General features: G+C 43.9%; 2 protein-coding genes across 2 annotated transcripts in view; one reads left to right on the plus strand and one right to left on the minus strand.

The window, feature by feature from the left end:
* Positions 1–8,732, plus strand: part of ASPH (aspartate beta-hydroxylase) — a 99,828-nt gene extending 91,096 nt beyond the window's left edge. The window contains exons 26-27 of the mRNA XM_009710179.1: positions 2,820–2,953; positions 8,443–8,732. Of these exons, the coding sequence (XP_009708481.1) occupies positions 2,820–2,953; positions 8,443–8,593 (285 nt within the window). The 3' untranslated portion in view covers positions 8,594–8,732. The remainder of the gene's footprint in view (positions 1–2,819; positions 2,954–8,442) is intronic.
* Positions 8,733–13,564: 4,832 nt separating this feature from the next.
* Positions 13,565–24,575, minus strand: part of CLVS1 (clavesin 1) — a 29,418-nt gene continuing 18,407 nt past the window's right edge. Inside the window, exon 5 of the mRNA XM_009710180.1 lies at positions 13,565–13,981. Coding sequence (XP_009708482.1) covers positions 13,894–13,981 — 88 coding nt within the window. The 3' untranslated portion in view covers positions 13,565–13,893. The remainder of the gene's footprint in view (positions 13,982–24,575) is intronic.

A 24,575-nucleotide genomic window follows, 5' to 3' on the forward strand; every position in this document is an offset into this window, starting at 1 on the left:
TGAAACTGCTGGTAAGCGGAAACCTGAGATGGTGGGAATGGCTAAGGCATTAGACATACACTCTCTTCTGCTGATTTTGCTACAGTTGAGAGCAAGCAATACCTTAAACCCTAAGATTTATCAAAGTTACCCTATCCCAGCCAGATGTACGGATTTCTCAGTTGGAAAGGTGCTTCTCACCAGTGTCATGCATTATTCACACTTCGTGTTCGTTGGGTTGTTGTAGAATCACAGAAAGGTTGAGGTGAGAAGAGGCGTCTGGAGATTACCTAGTCCAACCCCTTGCTCAAAGCATGATGCACTAGAGCAGGCTGCTCAGGACTGTGTCCAGTCAGGTTTTGAATGCCTCTAAGGATAGAGACCCTACAGCCTCTCTGGGCAATCTGTTCCAGTGCACAGTAAAAAAGTGTTTTCTTACGTTTAAATGAAGTTTCCTGTATTTCACTCTGTGTCCATTGCTTCTTTGCCTTTCACTGGATACTGTTGAGAAGAGCCTACCTCTGTCTTCTTCACTCCTGCCATCAGGTATTTATATACATTGATAAGGTCCCCCCTTGGGCTTTCTGTTCTCCTGGCTGAGCAGTCCCAGCTCTTTCAGCCTCCCCATGTATGTCAGATGCTCCAATCCCTGTATCACCTTTATAGCCCTTCAGTAGACTTGCTCCGATGTGGCCATGTCTCTGTCAGAGTAGGTAACACAGAACTGGACCCAGCACTCGAGAAGTCTCACCCACTCTGAGCAGAAGGGAAGGATCTCAACCTGCTCCCAAAGCTCTCCCTAATGCGACCCTGGAGACTGTTGGCCATCTTTGCTGCAAGGCCACATTGCTGGCTGCTGTTCAAATTGTTGTCTGTGAGGACCCCAGTCTTTTTCTGGGAAGTTGCTGTCCAGACAGTTGTCCCCCAGCCTGTATTGGTACATGGGGTTATTTCTCCCCAGTGCAGAACTTTACACTTGGATGAATACCACAAGATTCCCGTTTGTTCCTTTCTCCAGCCTGCCAAGGTCCCTATGAATGGTAGCAAAAAAAAAAAAATAGTGTATCAGCTGTTCCTCTCCAATTTTCTACCATCTGCAAACTTGCTGAGGGAGATGCACTCTGTCCCATCGTCCGAGTCATTTGTGAAGCTATTAAACAGTGTTGGACCCAGTACTGAGCCCTGGGGTACACCTCTGATGAGTGGCCTCCAGCCAGACTTCGTGCCTCTGATCACAACTCTTTAAGCCTGGCTGAACTGCCAGTTTTCAATCCACCTCACTGTCAGCTTACCTGGTTTCTAGTTCATCAGTTGGTCAATGAGGATGTTTATGGCAGACAGTCTTGAAAGTCTTACTAAAGTTGAGATAAACAGTATCTACGTATTTCCCCTCATCCACCAAGTTAGACATCTCACCATAGAAAGCTGGTAAAGTACAATTTCCCCTTCGTAAATCCATGCTGACTGCTCCCAGTCACCTTCTTTTCCTTCATGTGTTTGGAAATGGTTTCCAGAATTACTTGCTCCATCACTTGCCCAGGGATCGAGGTGAGGCTGACTAGCCTGTAGTTCCTCAGATCCTCCTCCTTACCCTTCTTGAAGATTGGAACAACATTTGCTTTCTGCCGGTCCTCAGGGACTTCTGCTGATTGCCGTGACCTTTCAGAGATTATTGACTGTGGATTCACAACTTTGGCCAGCTCCCTCAGCGCTCATGGGTGGATCCCGTCAGGACCCATGGACCAGTTTGTTTAAATGTTCCCTAACCTGACCCTTCCCCACTGAAGGTCTGTTGTCTTTGCTCCAGTCTTTCCCACCGGTCTCAAGTGCCTGGGAATCCTGAAGGTCAGTCATACCAGTAAAGATTGAGGCAAAGGCAGCATGTAGTGCCTCAGCCTTTTCCGTGTCCTTTGTCATCAGATCTCCTGCCACATTTAGCAGCAGGCCCATGTTTTCCCTAGACGTCTCACTGATGGTGTATTTGTAGAAACCTTTCTTGTTGCCCTTCATGTCCATCTCCAGATTCAACACCAGGAGAGCTTTGACTTCCCTAAGCTCATCCCTGCATGCTCAGAGAGTGTCTCTACAGTCTTCCTGGGCAACCTGACCCTGCTTCTACCTCTTGTATGCTTCTTGTTTGTGTTTCAGTTTTGTCTGGGTTGCCATGCTTCCTGCACATGGGGATGAACCGTTCTTGAGCTTGGACAAGGTGATATTTAAAAATCAACTGGCTACCCTAGACCCCTCTTCTCTCCAGCACTGTTATCTCATGGGGTTTTTCCCAGCGCATCCCTGAATAAGCCCAAGTCTGCTCTCCTGAAGCTCTTGGTAGTAATCCTGCTTTTTGCCTTTCTCCTTCCTGTCATGATCCTGAACTCCACCATGGTTCATCCAGCCAAGGCTGACGGTGACCTTCACAGCCATGTTGTCATCAGAGAGGGGCTGGTCACTCAGGCCTTATGTCTCCAGTGGCCCATCCTTTTAAATGATGAGAGCGTCTGTATGTCTTTCCACAGGAAAGAAGGTGTTTTTCTAATTGTAGGTAGGAGATAATTATTTTCAGATTGAAATATGAATACTGTGGGTTTTTTTTAAGCAAAATGAAAAATATTTACTTTTACACACGTACCCCTGGATGCACACACACCCCACAAGACATGGGTTTTGTAGTATCGAACTCCTTTAGAAGTGAGAAAGTGCAATTGTCGCTGAGACTGTAACAAAAGGTGACATTGCACTTTTGGCCCGTCATCAAGGATGAGCCGTAATGAAGTCCTGAACTCCTAGCAGGATGGCTGTGAAGCTGAACGTGTTGAAGGCCTGCCTTTCTCTTCTTCCAGATCAAATATTCTGTCATGCACCCGGGGACTCATGTCTGGCCCCACACGGGGCCCACCAATTGTCGGCTGAGGATGCATTTGGGCTTGGTGATACCTAAGGAAGGCTGCAGAATTCGGTGTGCCCAAGAGAACAGGTATGGTTGGGGGGTTTGAGGTTTTATTTCTACCTTCCTCAAGGCTGAAAATGAGGTGGGACTGCATGTTATTAAAAAAAAAAAATGGGGTGTTTTACTGATCAGGAGGTGTAATGTATTTTGCTAAACAGGCAATTTGGACCCTAACTTGTGGTACAAAGGTGCAAATATCGGTTCTCAAACAATGCCAGAGGAATCTTTGGAGACAAAGCTGCTCTTCTCTGCTATGGCATGGAAATAACAGTGGGTTTTGTCCACGGAGCCTCCTGTGTTTGCTTTTACAATGCCGGTCTAATACAGTTGCCAGCAGAGTTTCTCTATTTGTTTTGATTTTGAGGGGACTTAAAATTCATTGCTTATTCAGCAAAAGCTACAAATAAGCTGTACCTCCATTTTCACCACCATGATAGAATACTCTTGTATTTCTGGCAGAAACTTCCTTCCTGACTGGTATTATGTGTTGTAATTCGATTAAAAATATTCCAGTTGAGGTAGATTTCACGACAGACATCTATGAAGGGTTTGGCCTAATGAGTTACACAGGTAGCAAATTTCTTTAAAGTGGTTTTTAAGTAAGAACTCTTACCCTTTAGGGAAAAATTACGATGGCTTGAAGACCAGTTTTCTTTCTATTTACTCAGTGCAAAAAGCAAAATAAAATGCGATAGCTTATACATTTACAATCAAGGCATATACTCTCCTGGGAAATATGAGAAAATATGTTAAGTTTTTGCATGATATTATTAAACACAGAAAAATACGGTATTAGCTATATTGCTTTTTGTGTACAGACTTAATTTTCTGAGACTTATGTGAAATCCTAATGATGCTTGGTATCTATATGTATGTTTTTGGAAGATTCTGTGTCTTGTCTGCAGCATCTGAGTGCAACAAGCATTAATTTTGAATTCTTTTCGTGGTAGTAACGTAGAGATTTATTTGACATTGAGAAGTGAAATGCAACTCCTGTCTGCATGACAGCAATATGCGGGAAAGATTTTTTTTATGTAACATTTGAAAACAACTACAGCAAGAAATGTTTACAATTTTTGAGGATAGAAGTATCCAACTGTTAGTAACCCAAAATGTTGTCACTGTAGACTCCTGCCAACATATAGCTTATTTAATCATCTGTCGCAGTCAGTGTTACAATCTACACTACCTACCTCTAGGTAGTGATGGGCATTTGCTTCCAGCATTCCAATCCGATATCCAAAATAAGTTGGGTGGAGGGAGAGGTAGCTAACGGGCTTAGAGGACTAATAGAGAGACAGGCAGCCTTTTCACTTTAGGACATTACTGTGAATTTGGATTGGTGGTACCTGAATGGCATTGGCATTAGGTGGCTGTTTGTGTGAACAAAGTGGTGTGGCTTTGATCTGCTGCCAAGAGAGGAGGTGTCCGCAGCTCACCACCCGTTATTAGCGCTGGCACCCTTCTTGGTCTTCACTCGAACAGAAGGGATAGTCCTGTGAAAAGTGAACTTCACCACCTCCTTGGTAGCAGCACTCCCTTAAAGTCAAGAGTGGAGAAACGCTGCTACACTGCAGACGGAGCACTTCAGTGTCCCGGCTCCTGAGTTTGGCTCAGTTTTGTGCATCGGACTCGCTCATTTGAAATGTAAAACGTTCAAGAGCTGACTACAGCCTGTGCTGGAATGTGTTCCCTTTAGTTGCTTTTGGCAAGGGCTATACATTCAGAATCAAAGACAGGATTTTCCCTGAAAGCATTGAAAGTGTGTCTACTGCTGGCAATGAAAGGGGTTTTTTACGTCCTTTCCCCCACGAAAGAGGAGGTGGGTGAACTACTGTGGAAGGGAATGGTGCCAGGAGGAAATCCTACCCTGGACATTTTCCATTCCACCCCTCCTGGTGATTCAGAGAGGTGGTTTCAAATAGGAGAGCTGGCTCAAACGTGAAGGTTAGCGTAGGTCAGGCCTTTTCTGGCCTCCTGTCCCACTGCTGGGTGTGTATGAGAGAGAGAACAGAAACAATGAGAATTTTTCAGCTCTGTCTACTACTGTGTTTCACTCCTTCACCTGCAGGAGAGTCTTCTTACAGCTGCTCGGAGCTGGTACACCTCCTTGTTACTCAGTACAGCTATAGTAATTTTAGGTCGTTGGGCCATTTTGAAGTCCCAGCCTTGTAAAGTGTAGGGTACAATTCACAAAAATGGTCGGTAAATAATATCTAGTTATCAAAATCGAACATGTCTGTCAGACGAGGTAATCATGTTTTGAAATTACAGCCTTATGCAGAAGCCAGTCCCAAGATCTCACCTGTAAAAGTGACGCTAGAGCCGTGCAGGTGATATAGAAACTGCCCCAGAGTGGCTCAGCACCAGACCAGAGTAATATTGTCCCTATGGTCCCACTGGGAAGTGTTTCTCACACCGTGAAGGTTTCTAGAAAATATTTGTCTGCATGCTAATGGTGGGGTTTGTAATCTATTCCAACTGGGGCTAATAGTTCTGCTGACTTTATGACTTTTTCTTTGTTGTGTAGAACAGCCCATCCTATGATGATGCAAATGATAGATCCTGGGGTTTACCTGAAGCTACTTCATCTGGGTGCCTGGAGTTTTTATTGTCCTTACCTGAGCTGCACTTTCAGTCTATTTAGGGCAGAATTTTTCAGGCTTGATTAATTAACAAACAAACAAACCAACCAAACACAAAACCCAACCCCCAAAACCCTACAACCGCCCCAAACAGCAACAAAAAAAGCCGAAACAAAATACTGCCCAAACAAAACCAAAACCAAATCCCCCAAACTCCCCCCAAAACAGCAAAACCCACCCCCACCCCCACCCCCCAAAAAAAAAAAACCCCAAAGTCGGCTGGAGTTTTTAGGACGTTCTAGCACTGCAAGTGGTTGACTCCCACTGACTTGAATAGTACTGATGTAACTTTGGTGTGGTAGCAGAGACTCAGGGTCTATATGGCATAAAACATTTTTATTACCAGATAAGTGACGTGCTAGCAGAAAAAAACCACATGATCATAGGTGAAACCTGCAAAAGGCTCATTATCTGGGCCTTCAAGGCTGATGTCTGTGTGCAAGCCAGTGTGAATTTTTTACTGTGTAATCCTTTCTGGTTTATCTACTCTTGCTTAAAATATGTTTAGATGATCATTTCAGTTGAAATGATCCAATTTCAATTTCCATTTCTCTTCAGAACATTACAGCACAATCCCATAAATTTTAATGGTTAATTTTTGCTTTTGTTGAATTAAAAATTAAAAATACCAAGATGACTTGGGAGTCTAAATCTCATTTTCACCCTGTTTTAGAAAAAAGAAAATAGTTTTCTCTGTGAATGAACGCAGGTGAATGAGCTAAGCAATGGATTTCCATCTTTGATGGCAAGACCTTTGTTTCTTTACCATTGCTGCTGTTCATAGTTCTTAATTCCCTTTAAGGGCATCCATCCTCTTGGACTGCTTCACCTCTTAAGGGATCCTGTTAAAAAACTTGATTATGTGGTCGTTGTAGGGTGGCTTTAGGAGGTAATGCTTCTTTGAGCATGATTGACTCAACCGACTTATTCATCCAGGCTCACCTGAAGAGGTGTAATCAGGTGCATGCTTTTGTCCTGCTGCAATTATCACTAGCGGTCGCTGATCAGTTGCTGATTTTTTGCATTATCAGGACTGCATTTAACCAGGTGTCAAAATCTCTTTTCAAAATTAGGAATTTAGATCTCAGCCAGCTGGAGAAGCGTGCCAGCCGAAACTTTATGAAGTTCGGCAAAGGCAAATGCAAAGCCCTGCAACTGATAACAACAGATCAACACCTTGCAACAGTACGGGCTGGGTGATGACTGCACAGAAAGCAGCTTTGCAGAAAAGGACTTGCAGGTCCTAGGCGACAAGTTGAACTTGAGTCGTAACGTGCTCTTGTCTTGATGAGGGCTAGCCAGTTCTGGATTGTGTTAGTAAGTCTGTAGGAAGCCGTTTGAGGGGAGCAATATTTTCCCTATCTTCTGCACTCAAGACACTGTCCCTGGAGTACTGTGTCCAGTTCGGGGTTCCTCAGGACAAAAAAAAGTCACTGAGAAACTAGTCTCCAGTGGAGGATGAAAAAGATGATTAGCAGACTGGAGTATGCGACACATGAGGAGAAGCTTAGAGAGCTGGTTTGAGTCTGAAAAAGAGAAGGCTAGAAGGGGAGCCTGGTTACTGTCTTCAGCTCCTAATGGGTGACTGTGCAGAAGACAGAGCCAGGCTCTTTCTGGAGGTGTGCAGTTATAGAATGAGAGGTGATGGACACAAGTGACAGTGAAGGAAATTCCATCTAGATAGAAGGAAATTTTCACAATGAGGTTGGTGAAACAGAGGAAGAAATGGCAGAATGTCCGTGGTTGCAGATACTCATAAATCCACTAGTCAGGAACCTGAGATATCTCATCTAACCTCAAAACTGGGTCTAACTTTGCAGTGAGTCTTACTCTGAGCAGAGGCTTGGACCAGATGTCCTTCCAAGGTTTCTTCCAACCTATATTATTCCGTGATTCTATACTTCATAAAATTGGCAGAAACACTGATTCTTCTGACAGTTAATACCTCCCTTTTACATTGCCTCTTGCCACTGCTTTTAAATCTCATCATCTTATTAATTTTTCAAACAATGGAGGTGCTCAAACCAAACTACTTAGAATAAATTGTGCGTATCCCTTTTTGTGCCTAACAAAGGTACAGATCTTGGAAAAGTACCGCTGTTAAAACTTGGCTCTTCCTTGCTGTAATGAACACTCACCCAGGGTATTTACGTCGGTTCGGTGATCGGCTCTGCCTAAGCAGTACTTGGCAAGCAGAGGGGCTTTAAGTTACGTGGTCTCATCCTTCCAGTTCTCCTTTAACACTGTGGTGAACCCAGCGTACGCGGCGCATTGCAACCTTACTCTGAAGAAAAACATTTAGACTCGGTGCTTTGAACGGATTTTTAGGACAAGTCTGTTAACATCCCTGAAATGTTAAGCATGATCAGAGCCTATTTCTGGTGTTCTGATTTTTAGAGAAAGCAGATTGATTTAATGTAATTTGTTTTTAAACCATATGACCATGTTACTGGTCGTTGCCTCGGTTTCCATCACTCATTATGTATGTATCTGATTAGAACAGGAGAAAAGTTGATTGCTACACTAATATTATACCTGCTCCCTGCTTATTGGACTCAACTCATTAAAAGTGTACAAATAACAGATATTATAAATGTCTGGATGTGTGTGTGGACATGACTATGCAGAGTGAGGGGAAACAATCCCTCAGTAATATGAAAGTCCATTAGACTGATCTTTCGGTAGTTTATTTCATTTAAAACTCTGATACTCCGAACTTTTTATATTAGGTAGTGACATCCTGACTGTGCGATATATACTGTTTAAATCATTCTTGTATATCAAAGAGCATCTTCAGAGCTGATATGTAGCTTGCCTGCTCCGCGGCACTTCAAATACTACACTAAAGCATGGGGTTTTTTTGTGTTACAGAACCTGGGAAGAAGGGAAAGTTCTCATTTTTGACGACTCTTTCGAACATGAAGTATGGCAGGATGCTGAAAATTATCGCCTGATATTCATTGTGGATGTGTGGCACCCTGAGTTATCGACACAACAGAGACGCACCCTTCCTGCTATTTAAGGTGTTCCGAGGAGCTTTGGAGTATGCAAGTAGGATTCATTTATCCGACATACAAAGAATACAAGTATTGTAAGGGCTAGAAAAGACAAGGACGACATTCTGCAATCACAGAGGACTTGATTTAAAAAAAGGAAAAAAAGAAGAAAAAAAAAAGCCATGTTTTGTTTCATACTGATACAGCACTGATATGTCTTGTTTTTCCAGCTGCAGGTTTGAAAATACAAATCTTGTCAGCCAAAGAGCAGTAGGTCTGGATTTTCAAACAGAGGAATGTGCAGATGTTTTTGCCATGCCTATATTATGGTACAAAACCATTCAGTCACCTGCCCGACCATGTTCAGGCACAAGATTTGTGATTCTACATCTGGGAAATTCTTCCCAGGCTTTTATCTGGGAAGCAACATGAAAGATATTTACAAACATATGCACACAACCAACTTTTAAAATCAGTATGCAGTTGTAATGTAAGCTGCTTTAGGTATAGAATGTGTCCGTATGTTATCAACTGTAGATAATGTGAATGGGTTATGTGTGTTTTGTATTTTTTCTACCTGAGTAACTGTATTTTTCTAGCATAATTATGAACAAATCTTTAATCAACCACTATTTTTAAAAAAATAATAGCTCTGTAAGCGCATCTCTAGCTATCAGCAGAAGTAAAACACTATATATGGAGAGATTTCATTTTTGCCAAGTGTGGCCTTCTCTTGCTTTCCTGGAAATGCGAACAGAAATTGCCTAATCAGCTGCTTAGTGAAGTTTTGTTCTTCTAAAACAAAATATTTCTCTTAGTTAGCAGGCAACCTTCAGTTTGATAATGTGATTTTGGAAGATGTTAAGCAAATGTGACATCTGTAGGCTCAGATCTTAAAGTGCTTGACAGTTCTTAGGATTATGTGGTGAAGTGCTGTTTCTCCTATTGTTACAATAGCTTGCGTTACGATATCTGTTTTCTACCCAGCAAGGGTTTGGGGCACCTCCTTCCAGGGGCTCCTTGTAGGCTGCCCTTGGGTGGTCATTCAGCAGAAAAAAAAAATATATATATATGAAGACTTTCTTGTGCTTTGGGCAGAAAGACAAGGTCTAACTTGGTTTCCTGCCAGAATGCAGAGCAAAGAGCTTCAGGTTATTAACTTGTATTAACTTCTGCTGCCAGCATCCTTCAGAGCGTTAGAATGATCCTTTAATTGACCTGAAGGTGATTTCCTTGTCTTGAAATGTATGACATCATGCCGAAGTAGTCTTAGCCCAGTACTGTTCACGGTGCGCTCTGTATTTGCCATACGGAATTTACTATATGGTAAAAAGAAAGAAAACTGGTTGGATGTTTAAGCAGTTGACCAGTCCTTTGGGGCTGTACTCTTTAGTTGGAGACGGAGGGTGCAGGACCCTCCACTGATAACATCTAAGAACACTAACAGGAAAGAGCCCGGAGGTTGCACTGTTGATGTTTGTGGCTGGCTGTTACCTACTCGCCCCCAAAACCAGCTGGGTGTGGATGGGTGTGATAGGATGCTCAGGGCTCACCAAGAGCGGTGGCATAATTACACAGGGTTATGAGAGACAAACACTAAGCAAGGAGACACCAAGGTTACTGAAGTCTCCACAGCTTTGGCTTTGTTGTCCAAAAGACACTACATAGTCGTCTTATTTGTTTAATGCTCAGTGGTTTTGTGCTGCAGAGCCTACAGCACAGAACTGAAGTGTCGTGACCAGAATGCCATGTTTGCTAAAGCAAAATACTGATAAAAGCTTTGTGTTCCTATAAACTGAATGCTTTTCAGATTTTTTGTATTTTACCAGGTAATTAAATCTTGTAATGCCATGTAACGCACAGTGATTGCACCATAAACTAGTGTAACCACTTTCTGGAGGTGTGCACTTTAATTTCCTTCTTGACTGTCAAACTGATAAACCCTCTTTGATCCAGGGTCGGTTTTAGACAGCTATGATAATTAGGCTTTACTGTGTTGTCCGTATCAAAAGTAACACTGAGACTACACACAATATACAGGAAAGTAACGGTTCTCAGTTAATCATCATGAAAGCTGAAAAAAATTATATTTCATGCTTAAGAAAGTACAAAAATACTTTTGGAGAGCTTTAGGAGAATCATGTGCAAAACTGGAAATAAGGTACTTGTTATTGGAGGGGAGGGGGGGTAAAATAGTAAAACTTTTTTTTAAATATCCTGGTAGTTGTTTAATCAGAGGCTGTATTTTGTATCTTTGTAAAGTCAACAAGCAGTACAAATTATAAACTATTTTGTAATTCTCTAAAATAAAGACATAGTTTGTAAAGAAGGAATCAAGAACTGTTTAAATCAAAATTTGTGGTTTAGGAATATTTTTATTAATGTTGCATTTTAGTTTCTGTAGCTCAGAGTAAATACTAAAGGAGTGGTAAAATCTTTGGAGCTTTATTTTATGAAAATCCATGCCGTCCTTCGGGTTGTTTCATTATTCCTTTGAAGGCTCATGCTTTATCTTTTCCAATTGCGATTGGCAAATAGATAAAATTGGCAAATAGATAAAAGTAATCTACCCACGATGTGTGTGTGCCGGAGCAGCACTGTTTATTAAATTGTGTAGTGATATATTGGCCATTTAAAATCTTAAGTGCCTTGAATATGGCAAGGGGTATTATGAATAGCTCCTGCAATGCTGAAGTGAATCTACTCTACGCCTACCTGTCAAGGAGCTGAGAGCGTATCTTTTTGTCCGGTACCGTTACTGGATTAGCTATATACATGGGGAGGAGATATATAGAGAGATATGTATAGCAAATTACAGAAATGATACAGTGAATGTCTGGTATATTATTTTAGGTATTCCTATTTGCCAACTGGTATTTCATCTTGAAAAAACTTTTCGACATTGTGAATGCCAATGGAAGAAGTGAATAGACATGTTTTTTTAAATGGAGAACCATTGCAATTTCAATATTTTTTTCTTTAGATTTATTTAGAGGGAAATGACAGAGAAGGGCAATATAGTCTCCTGTTAGTAAAGCAGTATGTACTCGTCACGATGTTAGGAGGTGGATTCCTCATTGCGTGTAGTTACCTTGCTTGCAAGCACAGAGTCGGTATAAGATCCCACAGTTAAATACAGGCATCGTACATATGATGCCTTGTATGTAACTGCATTTATTCATGTCACAGCTAAAGAAAATAAATAATTCTAATCCTCTGCGAGGCTTAATCCTCAAGGACTAGATTTCGGTGATATTTGCAGCTCTTGGGCAGAACAAGTCCCACTTTGAACGAACAGTGATTGTAACAGGTCGTCACAACGATTCAGTGGCAGCGGCGGTAAGTGTAGTAATAGAGAAAAATCATAAACCAAAGTATTTCTTCATTAATGCTGCAGTATAATAGCCAATGTCTGTCTCTTTTTGTTTGGTTGGTTTTTTTACTTTCTGCTTTAAGCAAGTTCTGTGTGACAAATCCAAATGCCTGTGAGTCTTTGTGAACTTCCCAGGGAAGGGAAGGGAACCGTGTCTTCTTCCCAGGAGCTGACCTCCTGGTTTTCTGTAATAGACGGTATTGCCAGGGGAGGGGGAATGGAAGAATTCCCAAAGGTAAATGGGCTCGGTCATCTTACTCGTTTGATGTCCCTGCAAGATTCTGCTGCTTTTTCTGACCCCTGTGTTGCCTTGCTGGGACCATCCACCGCCTTAAAGACTCGCTCTCGATCGTGGAGGCCAGGCTTTGTACCAGCGACATGCTGCTGCAGCAGGAGGTTAGTCTGAGTGAGGCTACTCTGTACAAATCCTGGCGGGTAAATCCCAGGCGTATTGATGGGATCTGGCGGGATGTCCTTTCTGCCCTGCGCAGGCATAAAATGTTGTTGTAGATAACGGCAGTATTTTGTTAGTCCATCTGTTAGCGCTGACCATGTCCAAATGAACTATATCATCACTTCAGCGTATCACTTCTGAATTCAGCAGATGTCGGAGGCACATTAAAACCTCTTGTGCCCGTTATCATCTCATTTTATGTATATGGTTTACACTGCTACCTTTGACATGTTGTTGCCAACTGCTTGTTCTAGTAAATTGTCAATGTATGGCAATTTGATTGAAGACTAAAGGTGTGTACAGTGGTTGTAACCGTTCGGGGAAATAAAGTCACTGCACATGCAATTTGATAAGTATTTTTCTTTTATTTCTTTAATCTGGTTTCCATTTCAATGAAGGGATGGGACTGTCTTTGCAGCTAGAGCAAATGGAGAAATAACAAACTGATCTTTGGCATTTCAGTTCTTCTATTCTTCCACATTTCCTTCTAGCAGAAGTTTGTTCTGAATAATTAATTCTAAGTTTTCCTTTTTCATTTTAACCATGGCCCCCGTCCGCAATCAGCATACCCTTCTGGCTACACCTTTCACTGACTGCAGGAGGGAAAGGGGTAAATGGCTCCGCAGAGCTTTCATTTGCTGTTGTGACCTAAATGAAACAATCTGGATTGAACCATCAATCACCAGTGAATGTGTCCGGTGGGTCTCCCCAGTACCCCCCCTTCACACGCGCACACTCACGCACATTTCTAATAGGCTCCCGAGCTGCCTGTGGAAAAACACATCGTTAAAATTAAATAATTGCATTTCAAATCATGTGCGTCTGCTGCCCACACAGCTCATTCCGCTTAGCTGACAGTTTTATAAGGGCTTCAAAAGTTAAGAATAATTTTTGCTAGATACTGAAATGTGACCCCCTATAAGCAGCATGGATGAGGCAATCAAAGTGTCATGTTGAATGGCATTTTGCTGGCACTGATTTTTTTTATTATTATTATTTTTTAATGCAAAATCCTTCTGTAAAACTTGAGCACTCTGTAGATGCTGCTGTTTCTGTCCTCTGAGCCAGGTTAAACTGCCGATTACAGTGCAGAGTTTAAATTTGAGATGCTTTTCTTTAAAACACACTTAACCTGCGCTTCTGTAAAACTGAGCATCCCTGCTGGAGTCTTCAGGAAAACTATTGGCACGCCCTGGTTTCTTTAAACAGAGAATGCAGTCCCATCATTTCCAATATTTTAATGTCATAGGTCAAAAAAAAAAAAAAGAAATTAATTCTTTGCATATGGACAGACTCCTGTGTCAATAGAAATTTTTCAGTTTTTGTTTGGCGTCGGCCGCACGGACAGATGGCTGGTGGCAGTTGTTACTTGGTCAAGAAACATGAAGGACTTGTTCTGAAGCAAAACGTACGTGTGTGTGGGTGTGTGGTGTGCTCTGTGGGTTCCTGGTGGGGTGGAAGTCTGTCGGTGTATCTCCGTGCGCTGGGCACGGGGGACCTCAGTCCAGAGCCAGCAGCGGTTGGGTGTTCTCGCTTTCCCCTTGGTCTTCGTGTTTCAGCGTGCCAGCTTCCACCACAGACTGGGACCTGAAAGCAAGAAGACACACATGCTAGCCGAGGCTGCTGCAGAAGCACTCACCTTCCTGGAGTCCCTTTGCTTCATTTTATGCTTTTTGCTTTTCTCTACTTTCATCTTTATGGCTTTTGAATTCTTTTCTGTGGAACGCATAAAGAATATGAGAAGCATTCCTTTAAATATGAGCAGGGACGTGACTCATTGCAGATCTCAAATGCTTTCAAAATGTTTAGTGCTTAGCTACTCTCCGTAACGCTGAACGCACTCAGCAACTTGACGGCCTGATCCTGAGATACTGTGAGATCTGTCGGTGCTTAATGCCTTCCTAGGCAAAACCGCTTGTGCGACTGCTTATTGGAAAGCAAAAAGTCACTTGTACAAGTGCTTGGAGGAGTCTCGGCTCATGCTGGTTACAAATCTCAAGAAAGACAAGTAGATAAATCACATTTTACTGATGTAGGGGTTAAAGGGGCAGAACTTCCATGAGTTACCCGAGATCAATGAAGAAGCCAGAATTAATATAACAACGAGGGAGCTTCTGGAGTGCCCAGCCCTGCAATTTATCTTTATCTCCTTGTCTACGCACTCGAAGGAGAACTTTATTCAGGGCTAGTCTTTGAAAGGGGGAGCATAGTTTATCCTTTGCTGCTAATGGACAAAAAAGAAACCCAACATACAAAAAATGAGTAAACACTAGAGAAAGTGGAGCATCATGATTTCTTGCAGTGATAAAAGCTGAATGGGCCTAAACTAGTGGGAACATTCAAGACAATTTCATTTTCTGAGGTCTGCGTGCTCTGGTGTTTGCTCACTGAGCTGTGGAAGGAGGAACTGATGAGTTTATTGTCACGGAGATTGGGTATCCTCCATTTTATCTGTTTTGGGCTAGGAGTTGTCTCCCAGTTGGGAGTGGGCAATGAGCTTTAGGGTAAAATCAGTGTGTGAACCAGGGACTTTTTAAAAGGGAACTTTTTCAAAGGTAGGGGTAGAATTATCCAGCCCAGGCATTGGCGTGGTGCATAGTATCGTTTGCCAGTTGTCTCACAGATAGCTTTTAGAATTAGTGGTAGCTCTCATTCCCTATGGGATGTGTTTGTAGTTCCCAGTTGTTCATTACGGTCACCTCAGTTTAAGCCTTAGCTATTTCATGAGATTAGATATCACTTCTCTTTTGATAATAATCATTAATAAATTGCATCCTTTGGTACTGCAGCATTTGATCAGGACTGAATACCATGACTGTGAAAAACTTGTTTGATTATTTTTCTCATTCTTATGCCTGGAGCTTTCATTAAAACATAATAAAAAAATTTTCATTAAAAAAAAAAGTCTCCAAAGAGAGATAACAAAAACTGGATGCTCAATGGGAAGATTTTATGCCAAAATTTTCGAAGAAAATATGTTTGCCTGAACATTTTCACTGTGTATTTTTTACAGTAATGTGACACGCATAATGTTTATGGCTGCATTTTAATATAGAAAAGGAACTGATTCAGGAGATTATGCAAAATGGCAATTTACATATTTCTAGTATGTGACAGCAAAAACAAATCACGTGGCTTTGAAATGGATACAGAACGGATTCAAATCACAACATCAACAGGTTTTTACTCTCTCTTCTGGACTACCAGATTAAATTATTATTAAATAGTACCTGATTAATACTTGTCACCAATATATCGTGACACTGCCCTACAATGAATATAAAAAGTTGCAGATCCATCGCAGCGTTTGCCAGCACAAAGCAGAAAGATTCTGCTCTGAGTCAAATGTGAAAAATCTCACAATTTTGCCTTTTATGCCTCTCGTGATCACTGCTGATTTTCTTTGCTCTTATCTCATTACACAAAAGAAAATTCCTGCACCTGTAACAGCAAGATACCAGTTTCTCCCCCATACTGGTACTCAGACGCACGCCAGGTTGGGAGCAATGTGGTCCCAAACCTTGCACACAGGTCCTGCGCTGCTCCTTCTCACGCAGAGCCAAAATCGCCGGAGCATCGCGAAAATGCATTGCAGCCCACCTGCCCTCCAAAGCCAAGACTCCAAATGATTCAAGTGCTACTCCCAGCCCTTCTGAATAACGTCAAGAGGGATCCAACCGAGATTTTACTCTCTGCCAAGCTCTGCAGCAGCCATCTCTTTTCCTTTTCTGCTTCGAAGCTGCTTAGCCCTCTGTCCTAAAGGAAGAAATTCGGCCATCTATCTGAAGGGCACAGGAGCGATTTCAACAGTCGTCGCCATTTTCTAAGACGCCACAGTAAAGGACTTGCTGTTGTGTTTGGTTTTCCATTTTTTCCAAATATATCAGTTTTTCATTTGCTGAAAAATGTTTCCAGTTTTGTTTTTAACTTCCATTTTATGTAGGAAAAAAAGAAAACAACTCAATTCTCAACAAGATTTTAAAATACTTTTTTCATATTCTTTGTTTATGCTCAGAAAAGGAATATGTATCAATGCAGCTCATAATCTAATTTAATAACTCAGCATGACAAGTATGTTTCGCTGACCTAGAACATCCTGGAATATGTATTCTATAGCTATACTTTATTTAATGACAGAGAAAGGATGACTTGCAACAGGCCACTGGTTGCAGAAAGCATTTTCAAATGACCAGTAACTATATTTTGTAGCTGTAGAAATTAATAGAGGACAAACACTATCTGAAAGAATGCACTCTATATGTTGGTTTTATCTTGCATTTGTGTAGGTAACACACATATTCAGTTCAACGAAAGCAGTTGCATTCTAGGTATGTGCAAATTTACACAATATTTAGGGGGTTTTGAATGCTCACTCTAGTATTGATCCTAGGACAAGGTCTAGTTTCTGTTTTAAAAGTACTGCTCCTTGTTTTAACTGTATTAACATTTTCCTCAGAGGACTTTACAGCCACATTTCATGGTTCTTGAAAGGTGTTTGGGTATCTAACTCCACCTATTGAAAAATAAATTGCAGTCAGGCACCAAAGTACCTTTGTCCTGACCAGTCCTTGAAATTTACAACCGTCTTTGCATTAAAAACACCAAAACACCCTCTTGCACAACAGTTGAAGCCATTGTGATGTAAAATGGTAAATGAGCAGTACAGAACTTTCCTTGTTTGGCAAGCTTGGTTTAAGCTTCGGCCCTGTCGATGCAGTGGATGCTGTTCTGTCGGTACCCTATGGCAAGCAGAAGTTCACGGCACCAGACAAAAGCATTTTTATTCTGCTGCCTTTCCATATCAATGTGTACAAATACCTGATGGGATGGAGCAGAGAACATGAAGCCAGACACTTCTCGGTGATACCCAGCAACAGGAGAAGAGGCGACGAGAACAAACTGAAATCCAGGAGCTTCCATTTTAGCATACTGTGTTCAGTGAGGGAGTGGACAAACACTGGAACGAGTTGCCCAGAGAAGTTGTGGAGTCTTTGTGCTCAGATATATTAAAAATGCAGCTGGACACAGTCCTGGGCAACCTGCTGTAGCTGATCCTGCTCTGGGCAGGGGCTTGGGTAGAAGATCTCCAGAGGTCCTTTCCTCAACCTTTTTGTGATTCTGTGCCCACAGAAATACCAGCTTCTCTGACCCATCCCTATTCATGTTTCTCTATCCTGATGGGGCAGTGATTTTCTTTCCAAGCTCATTAAGCCTTTGGGGTGCCAACTTTGGCAGTGTGGATGACATTCAGCTGCGAAACGTAGATACCTACTGCCATTCGAGGCACCTTAGGGTATCCAGGACAACTGATAACGGACTGTTATGACTCAGGGTTTATAGAAGACTTATAGAGAACTCACATCCTTCTGGAGTAACAGATGGAGGCCAAGAGGACATCACAGTGCCTAAAATCATACAAGATGCCTATAGTTTTAGGCCAGCAGAGCCATACATGTCCTGTTGTTTCTGCAGGATTAATGCAACTAGTTTGAAATGTTCAAGTCATGTCCAAGACATTTTGACCTGGGCCAGATATCATCTAAGCAGGCAATAGTAATTACATCAGCCTTCTCCTCGTACCGCTACATTTTAGTCACTTGCGATGTGATTCGTCTCGCCATCAGACATCTTCCGTCACTCTGTGCTATGAATGGCAGAGAGAAGCAGACATTCTCAGGGTGCAATTTGTCTAACCTGTTCTAAACATATGGTCATATCATATGATTCATGGGCTACCTACATTCAGGGCCCTGTTCTGGTGAGTTCTCATCTGTTAGCATCAGGGGGAACGGGTTCCATGATTTACGAGGCAGTTTCCTACACGTCATAGCCACGACGGCCTCACACTATATTACCTTCAATACTCACCTGAAATGTGGCACACGTTGTGCGTGTGCTGCAACTTTGCAATTCTAAACGAGTATATTAGAATTCAGAGCCTTCTGGTTTTCCTCCTTTCTCAGCTAAAAATTCTCAGTAACCAGTTTGGAAGATGCTTGGGTGTGGAGGATCTGGTTGAGTTAAATTTTAACACAAGTAGGCAATTCTTTGTATCACATGGATAGGGTCACTGGGTAAGGCCCTGAGCTGGCAGGCCCTGTGCCTGTCTTTCTTTAACGTGATACATGCAGGAGACTTAGCTCCTGTAAAAATACGTGGTCAGTGTGGGCTAAGTCTGAAGTAATTGAGACGAGTCAATGCCCATAGACTTTCCTAGCCTAGTTTCCAAGGCTAGGTAACCTTGCTTAGGGCAGCAAAATGAAAATGGGAAGAGAAATGCCTTCTCAGTCTCACTTCTGAAGCCTAGGTACCATTTGAGTGTGCTCCATTTAAAGCATCAATCAAACCCCCCATGGTTGTTTTACCGTTCAGCAAGAATATTTGGAAGTCTGGAAAATCAACACTACCCAGCTGTTTCTCCAGCAGGCCAGCCGTATATTTCAAATGACAGCACTGCATAGGTATGTACATCAATATCTAAGAGAGCAGATGGCTTTATGTGTGTGGTCATTTTAATGCAGCTCTGTCAAATTCAGTCAAAAACCGTGTAAGGAGCCTGGATGCAGGCCTTCTGGCTGCACGGATTTTGGAAGGCTCTTGTTAGAGTACAGCTGGAGTGAATTGGCTCACGGGAGCTGATGTCTGTTGGGTATCAGTTTTGTTTCCCATAAAAAATAAAATACCAAAGTCCGGCACTGAGCTAATGGTAACTGCCAGCGTATCAAGGCATGCCTGCTTTAAAAGACATCTTCCAGTTCTCTGATCCCTCATTTTATGCTTTTTGTCACAATGCTGATGCGCTGCAGCCGACGGGAGCGAGGACTTGGGACGTTTGTGCTGGGCTTCCTTTGGGGGGGTTTGTGGAGGAAGGAGGAGTGCGGCATGATTTTTTCCCCAAGTGCAGGAGGCTTCAAGTTCTCAGTGACACGCTGCACCCAGTGAATCAGATCACATCGTGTGACTCCGTTCATCTACCTCGCACCTCCCATCTGCTCATTTCCCTCGAATTCCCTTCCCTTTTCACCAGCACCTCAGGGCTGTACATCTCCCGGTTATTCATTCCCTTTACAGAACGTAATAAGCATTTTATTTTTTTTAAATCACACCCGTGAATTTCTGTATTGACGAGGTCTGAGGGGCATTTCTTTCTCTGCTGTCCTCCCTCCCCATCAGCCTGCAGAGGAGGGTGCAGCAGCCCGGGGTGAGCTCTGCAACATACCTCAAGAAAATACCCTCATCAGGTGGGAAAACCATGGATTTTCCCCTGGTATTACAGAAATAACGCAGATGTGCAGGGATGAAGTAATTGTGGCAAAAGGTAGTCTTATTGAAAGCACTTGAAAATGAAATTCACAGGCAAAGCGTCTTGAAAGCCGTGTATGCTCCCGCAGGTGGTGCAGGCAGACGCAGGCGAGCTCTGCTCAGCGATGCACAGCTCCGGCACAGAAGCCGTGAAGCGTGGCTCTCTGCCCAGGCTAATAAACCCTGCTGAAATCTCTGACTAATGCAACTCTGCAGCTTCTGCCCTGGAACTGGCTCACAGCTCTGCATTAAGACAGCGAGCGTGGCGTTGTGCCGCAGAGACCTGCCTGGAGGGGCAGATTTGGTACACCAACAAGATTTGGTACACCAACCGCCGCATTTCAAAGAGATGAAGGAGCATCTATGTCCAGGGACTGGTTAAGTGATCCACCGATGTGGTGAGTCGGGGACAAAGCCCCATGAAAACTCTGGCTTGACCTTACTGCCAGCCCAGGGCTTAGCCCGCAGGACAACGGTGACAAGCTGCTGCGCTTCCCAAACGGGAGCTGGCTTTGTGGCCCCTGTGGCAGCAGTGATCGTCTTTCTGCCTGATGGTTAGCACATCCTAGGGAGAGGTCTCGGAGTAGTGCCCTTGGCGTATCAATGCCAGAGGTGACCATGGCCCACATCTATGCTTAACTACGTGTGTGAAGAAGTCTCTCTGAGTGCACCTACACGGCTAAGGGGTGACTGCCGCAGAGTGAACCCCAGCACGAGACCCCCTCGTCCCCCCCTGTGCCTGCCAGCTCTCTCCATGCTCCTCCTTTCCCAAGAGCTGGCCCCAGCTGCTTCTCCCCACCGCAAACCCTAGGCACAGCTCACTGCAGGGTCTGCACCAAGGAGCAGGAGGGATGACATGGTGCCGCATTCGGCCCCAACCATGGACCGGCCGGCTCTGGACCCTGTCCTGGCCCATCCCTCAGCCCACACCACAGCCCAGGGGATGCAGTGCCTACCCTTTGGCACTTGCTGTAAAAACAGTTCTCTGATGGGCTGTGGCACAGCTCTCAGCTTACTGCAGACACTGAACCATGAAAACGTGGAGAAATGCTCAGCTATTTGGCCTAGCACGTACAGTCTTGTGCCTTAAGGTCACTGAGGCCCAGAGGAGAGCAAGAGCCAGGCGCGGCACAGGGCAAACGCAGCCAGGCTGCTCTGGCAGAGGCTGTCCCTGGGCAATGCGGAGAAGAGTTGGTTCATGCCACCAACCTTGGAACTAGGGTGCACACCTTGTTCTGTTTTCATCAGTGTGGCTGTGCCTGATATCTCCTGCCTCTAAGTGCTGTGAGCTTCCGTGATCTTGCCTCGGTCACATCCCAAGTCCAGGGCAGCGGAAAGCCATGGGTGGGAGCTCGTCCTCCCCATTTCCTTTCTCTGCTGTAGGCTGACTCCTCCACCTGCTTTTTTTCACGTAGAAGGAATAGGAGCACTCCTGCTTCAGACGGGAATTCCTGGAAGACTCTGGGGTGCACCCTGGGGTGCAATATGTCATCCATCCAAAGGTAAGCCTAGTCATGGCGCCGAATAAAGCCAACACTGCAGCGGCAGTCAACACCTATTTATAGCAGATGCTGCAAGAGCTGCTAAAAAGTGTGCAGAACATGATATCCAAACAAAAGATATTCAGGGCAGGTAATGAAGAAACTTATTTACATTATATCCAAACAAAAGCAATTCAGGCCAAGTAGTGAAGAGTATTTTCTTCTCCCACTTCATGAATATTACACGCACACCCCTCCCCTTGTCGTCACCATTCGTGCCTTTCCTGCTCACCCCCACTTCCCTGCCCACCAAGCGCTCTTTCTAGCCCAACAGCTTCCAGTCCCTTTGCTCAGCCACTCCAGTCCTTTACACCCGCCTCATCTTTCAGTCTGCCTTTTTCGCTCCCTTTCCAGTGACTCCAGTTCCCAGTTTCTCAACCAGATTTGCCACCGAATCACAGTATTTTCACTTCTGTGTGGCTGTAACAGGGAAGATGCAGCCCCGAGAGCAAAGGCTATCGGTCTTCCTACTCCCCCGTCCTACATCAGAAGTTTCCAGTCCTTAACAAGAACAGCACTGAGGCATGAAAGCCACCCTACAGATGTACTATGTAGGCTGGAAAGTCAAGCACTGCCACAACAGGAAAACCCCAAATGTTGGTTGTGGGAGCAGCGGTCACTCGTCCGGGTGCGTGGGGCCATCGTGACCCCTGCCTTGTGCCCCAGCCCCAGGAGCAGGCACTGCTCTTTCCTCCCTCAGTCCTCAGGGCAGTCAGTGCCGAGCTAGCAAATGGCTTTTTATTTCGCTTTCTTCTAGCAGTTCGGCGTGGGGCTCTGTGATACATTTGCTGTATATTATTCCAAGCCTGCTCAAGGTAGCCTTTGTTAATTCCCTCCTGAGATTTTCTGTGGAGTTCATCACCACGGTACTTGTGTGCCTCTTAAATGCTAATTCATTTACTGCCATAGCACGACTGTGAGGGGGTTTTATTTCCATTTTGCATGTGGAGACCTGAAGCGCACTGAGCTTAGGGTCCAAGTATTCCTCTAATGTGGGGTGCCCATTTCCCAGTGCCGAGGGGCTGGTTTTGCAGAGCACTCAGCATTACACGACAGCTCTGTGTTCACGGCACATGTCCCATTGACTTCTGTTGCAGGTGAGCGCTCAGTATTTCTGGAAATTAAACCCCGACGTCTATAGCTTGGCAGGCTGAAAATAAGCAACGTGCAATTTCACCATCTGTGCAAAGTTCAGTTTAAACAACAAGACCTTGCCAACACAGGGGCTCGGGGAGAGAGGGAGAGCAGGATCTCCTTCTCCAGGGCTGCACCCAACAGGCTTAACCAAGGGATTGCTCCTGGTCTCCATCAGCCCTCCCCCCTAACCATCCCCATCTCCTAGCCCAGCTGTTTCCAGTCCTTTGTGCCGACCTCATCTGCCTGGTGGCTCCCACCTCAGTGACCCAAGGGCCCAGTATCCCAACTGGATTCACTGCTAAATCCTCATCTCTCCGGTTCTCCTGCCCCAAGGAGGAGGATGCAGCCCTGAAAGCATGGGGTGTCAGTCTTTCAAATCCCGGTTCCATGTCTTGCTACAGCCTGACCTAGTGCAGGGCAAGTTGTTGTGATCACAAGCAGAAGTTTTAATTACAAAAGCCCTCTGCATCCCACGGCCTAGGCAGGAGATGCACATCGTGGGCGTTGAACCATCAACCCGAGCTGAACAAGTTTATTTATGCTGGGAGGCCAAGCTAAAGCATGAGGCAATCTTTGAGGTCATTAAATGCTAAAATTAAATACGTTTCTACAGAGCATGTGTGAATTGCCTTTTCAAAGGCTTGTAACTCAGCCCGATGCAGGTGGATTTTTTTTCACAGGACAACAAAAGACATAAGCGGTGTAAAACCATTTGTTTTATTAAGTGTCATATCTCTAATCTAAACTACTAAACTTTTGGCAAATTTATAGCCAGCTGAAGACATAATTTACAATGCAATATTTTAGGCAGCCCGAACAGCGCTGGTTCTGCCATTCCCACCTCCAGGCTGTGTTTGTGCACCCGTGCACGGTAATTGAGTGCTATAAAGAGATGAAACCCACGCTGTCGGTGCCCTCAGAGAGCAACCGCTTTCCTGCCTTGTCCCAGGGGACCCCCAGCACCAAGCGACCCGTTCCTCCTGTCCTTGGTTCAGCCGTGGCTTTGTGACTCTGGTCTCCTCCTCGGCTCCTCTCACTCCTGGCCCCTGAGCATATTCTGCACCATCTCCTCTGCAGCCTCCCCAGGACCTGCTAACGTGCCAGATCCACCAGCCCCTTTCCATTTCTTTCTGATGTATAAGCAGAATTCTCGTCAAAAGCTATAAAACTGTTCAACAGCTAATGATCTGTGTTGCTAGATAATGCCTACATTTCATGATACTCATGTCCCTGGGACATCTGCGTTACTATCAAGTCGTGTCTCGTTCATAATCTGTGTAAGGGGTAAGCATTTCCATAGAAGCATTCAGAAATTCTCCATTGTTTGAAATAATTCATAATAAAATAATGAATATAAGCCTTGCACAACAGGTCTCAGTATTTTAACTGAAAGCTTACAAGGAGTATTTCCCTTTTTCCTTGGCACATGTGGAAATGCACCCCGGCTACGAGCAGAACAACCCAGGTGCCATCCATGGGCAGTGAGAAGTTTTCACACATTTTCATACTGATTTTTATTTGCTGGTATTTTACTACTTCTGCAGTAAATTGGTGCTGACTGTGAACCGGCATAAAACATGACCCATAAAAGCAGAAACATATGGCGAAGGAACATTAAGGTCACAGCAAGGATAACAACTAGAAAGGTCTGCATTGCACAGCCCAGCTGGGCATACGGAGGAACTAGTCTGAATAAATAAAAACCTTACATAATTTACCTCCATGAATAGCGCCTTTTGGATCTAAAACGGTTCCAGTCGGCATTAGTGTATACCGGTTGTGACACCCTTCCTTCTGGGAGCAGGATCCCATTTCTAAGAACCACAATTAGTTTCAGCAAGAAGTTCATTTGGAGCTCAGTCCTTTTTAAAACGCACACATCAGGAGACAATAACGGCAAACCCTATTCTGTAGTTAAAAATCCTTTCACTCTAATCTAGGCCATAAAAATCCACATGCTCTAACTCACTGACATGGGGAAACACATTCCAACAGGTTTTTTCATTGCAGTTTCAAAATGCCTAATGTGGGGGCTTTTGATGAACCACTAGCCTGGTTATTGGACCTTTAGGTGTTCATGTGCTTTAGGATGAGAGGAAATGGCCTCAAGATGCACCAGGGGAGGTTTAGATTGGTCATTAGGAAAAATTTCTTCACTGAAAGAGCTGTCAGGCACTGGAAGAGGCTCCCCAGGGGAACGG

This window comes from Cariama cristata, unplaced genomic scaffold (assembly GCF_000690535.1).
Source record: "Cariama cristata isolate BGI_N322 unplaced genomic scaffold, ASM69053v1 scaffold2371, whole genome shotgun sequence".
In the NCBI taxonomy this organism is placed as follows: Eukaryota; Metazoa; Chordata; class Aves; order Cariamiformes; family Cariamidae; genus Cariama; species Cariama cristata.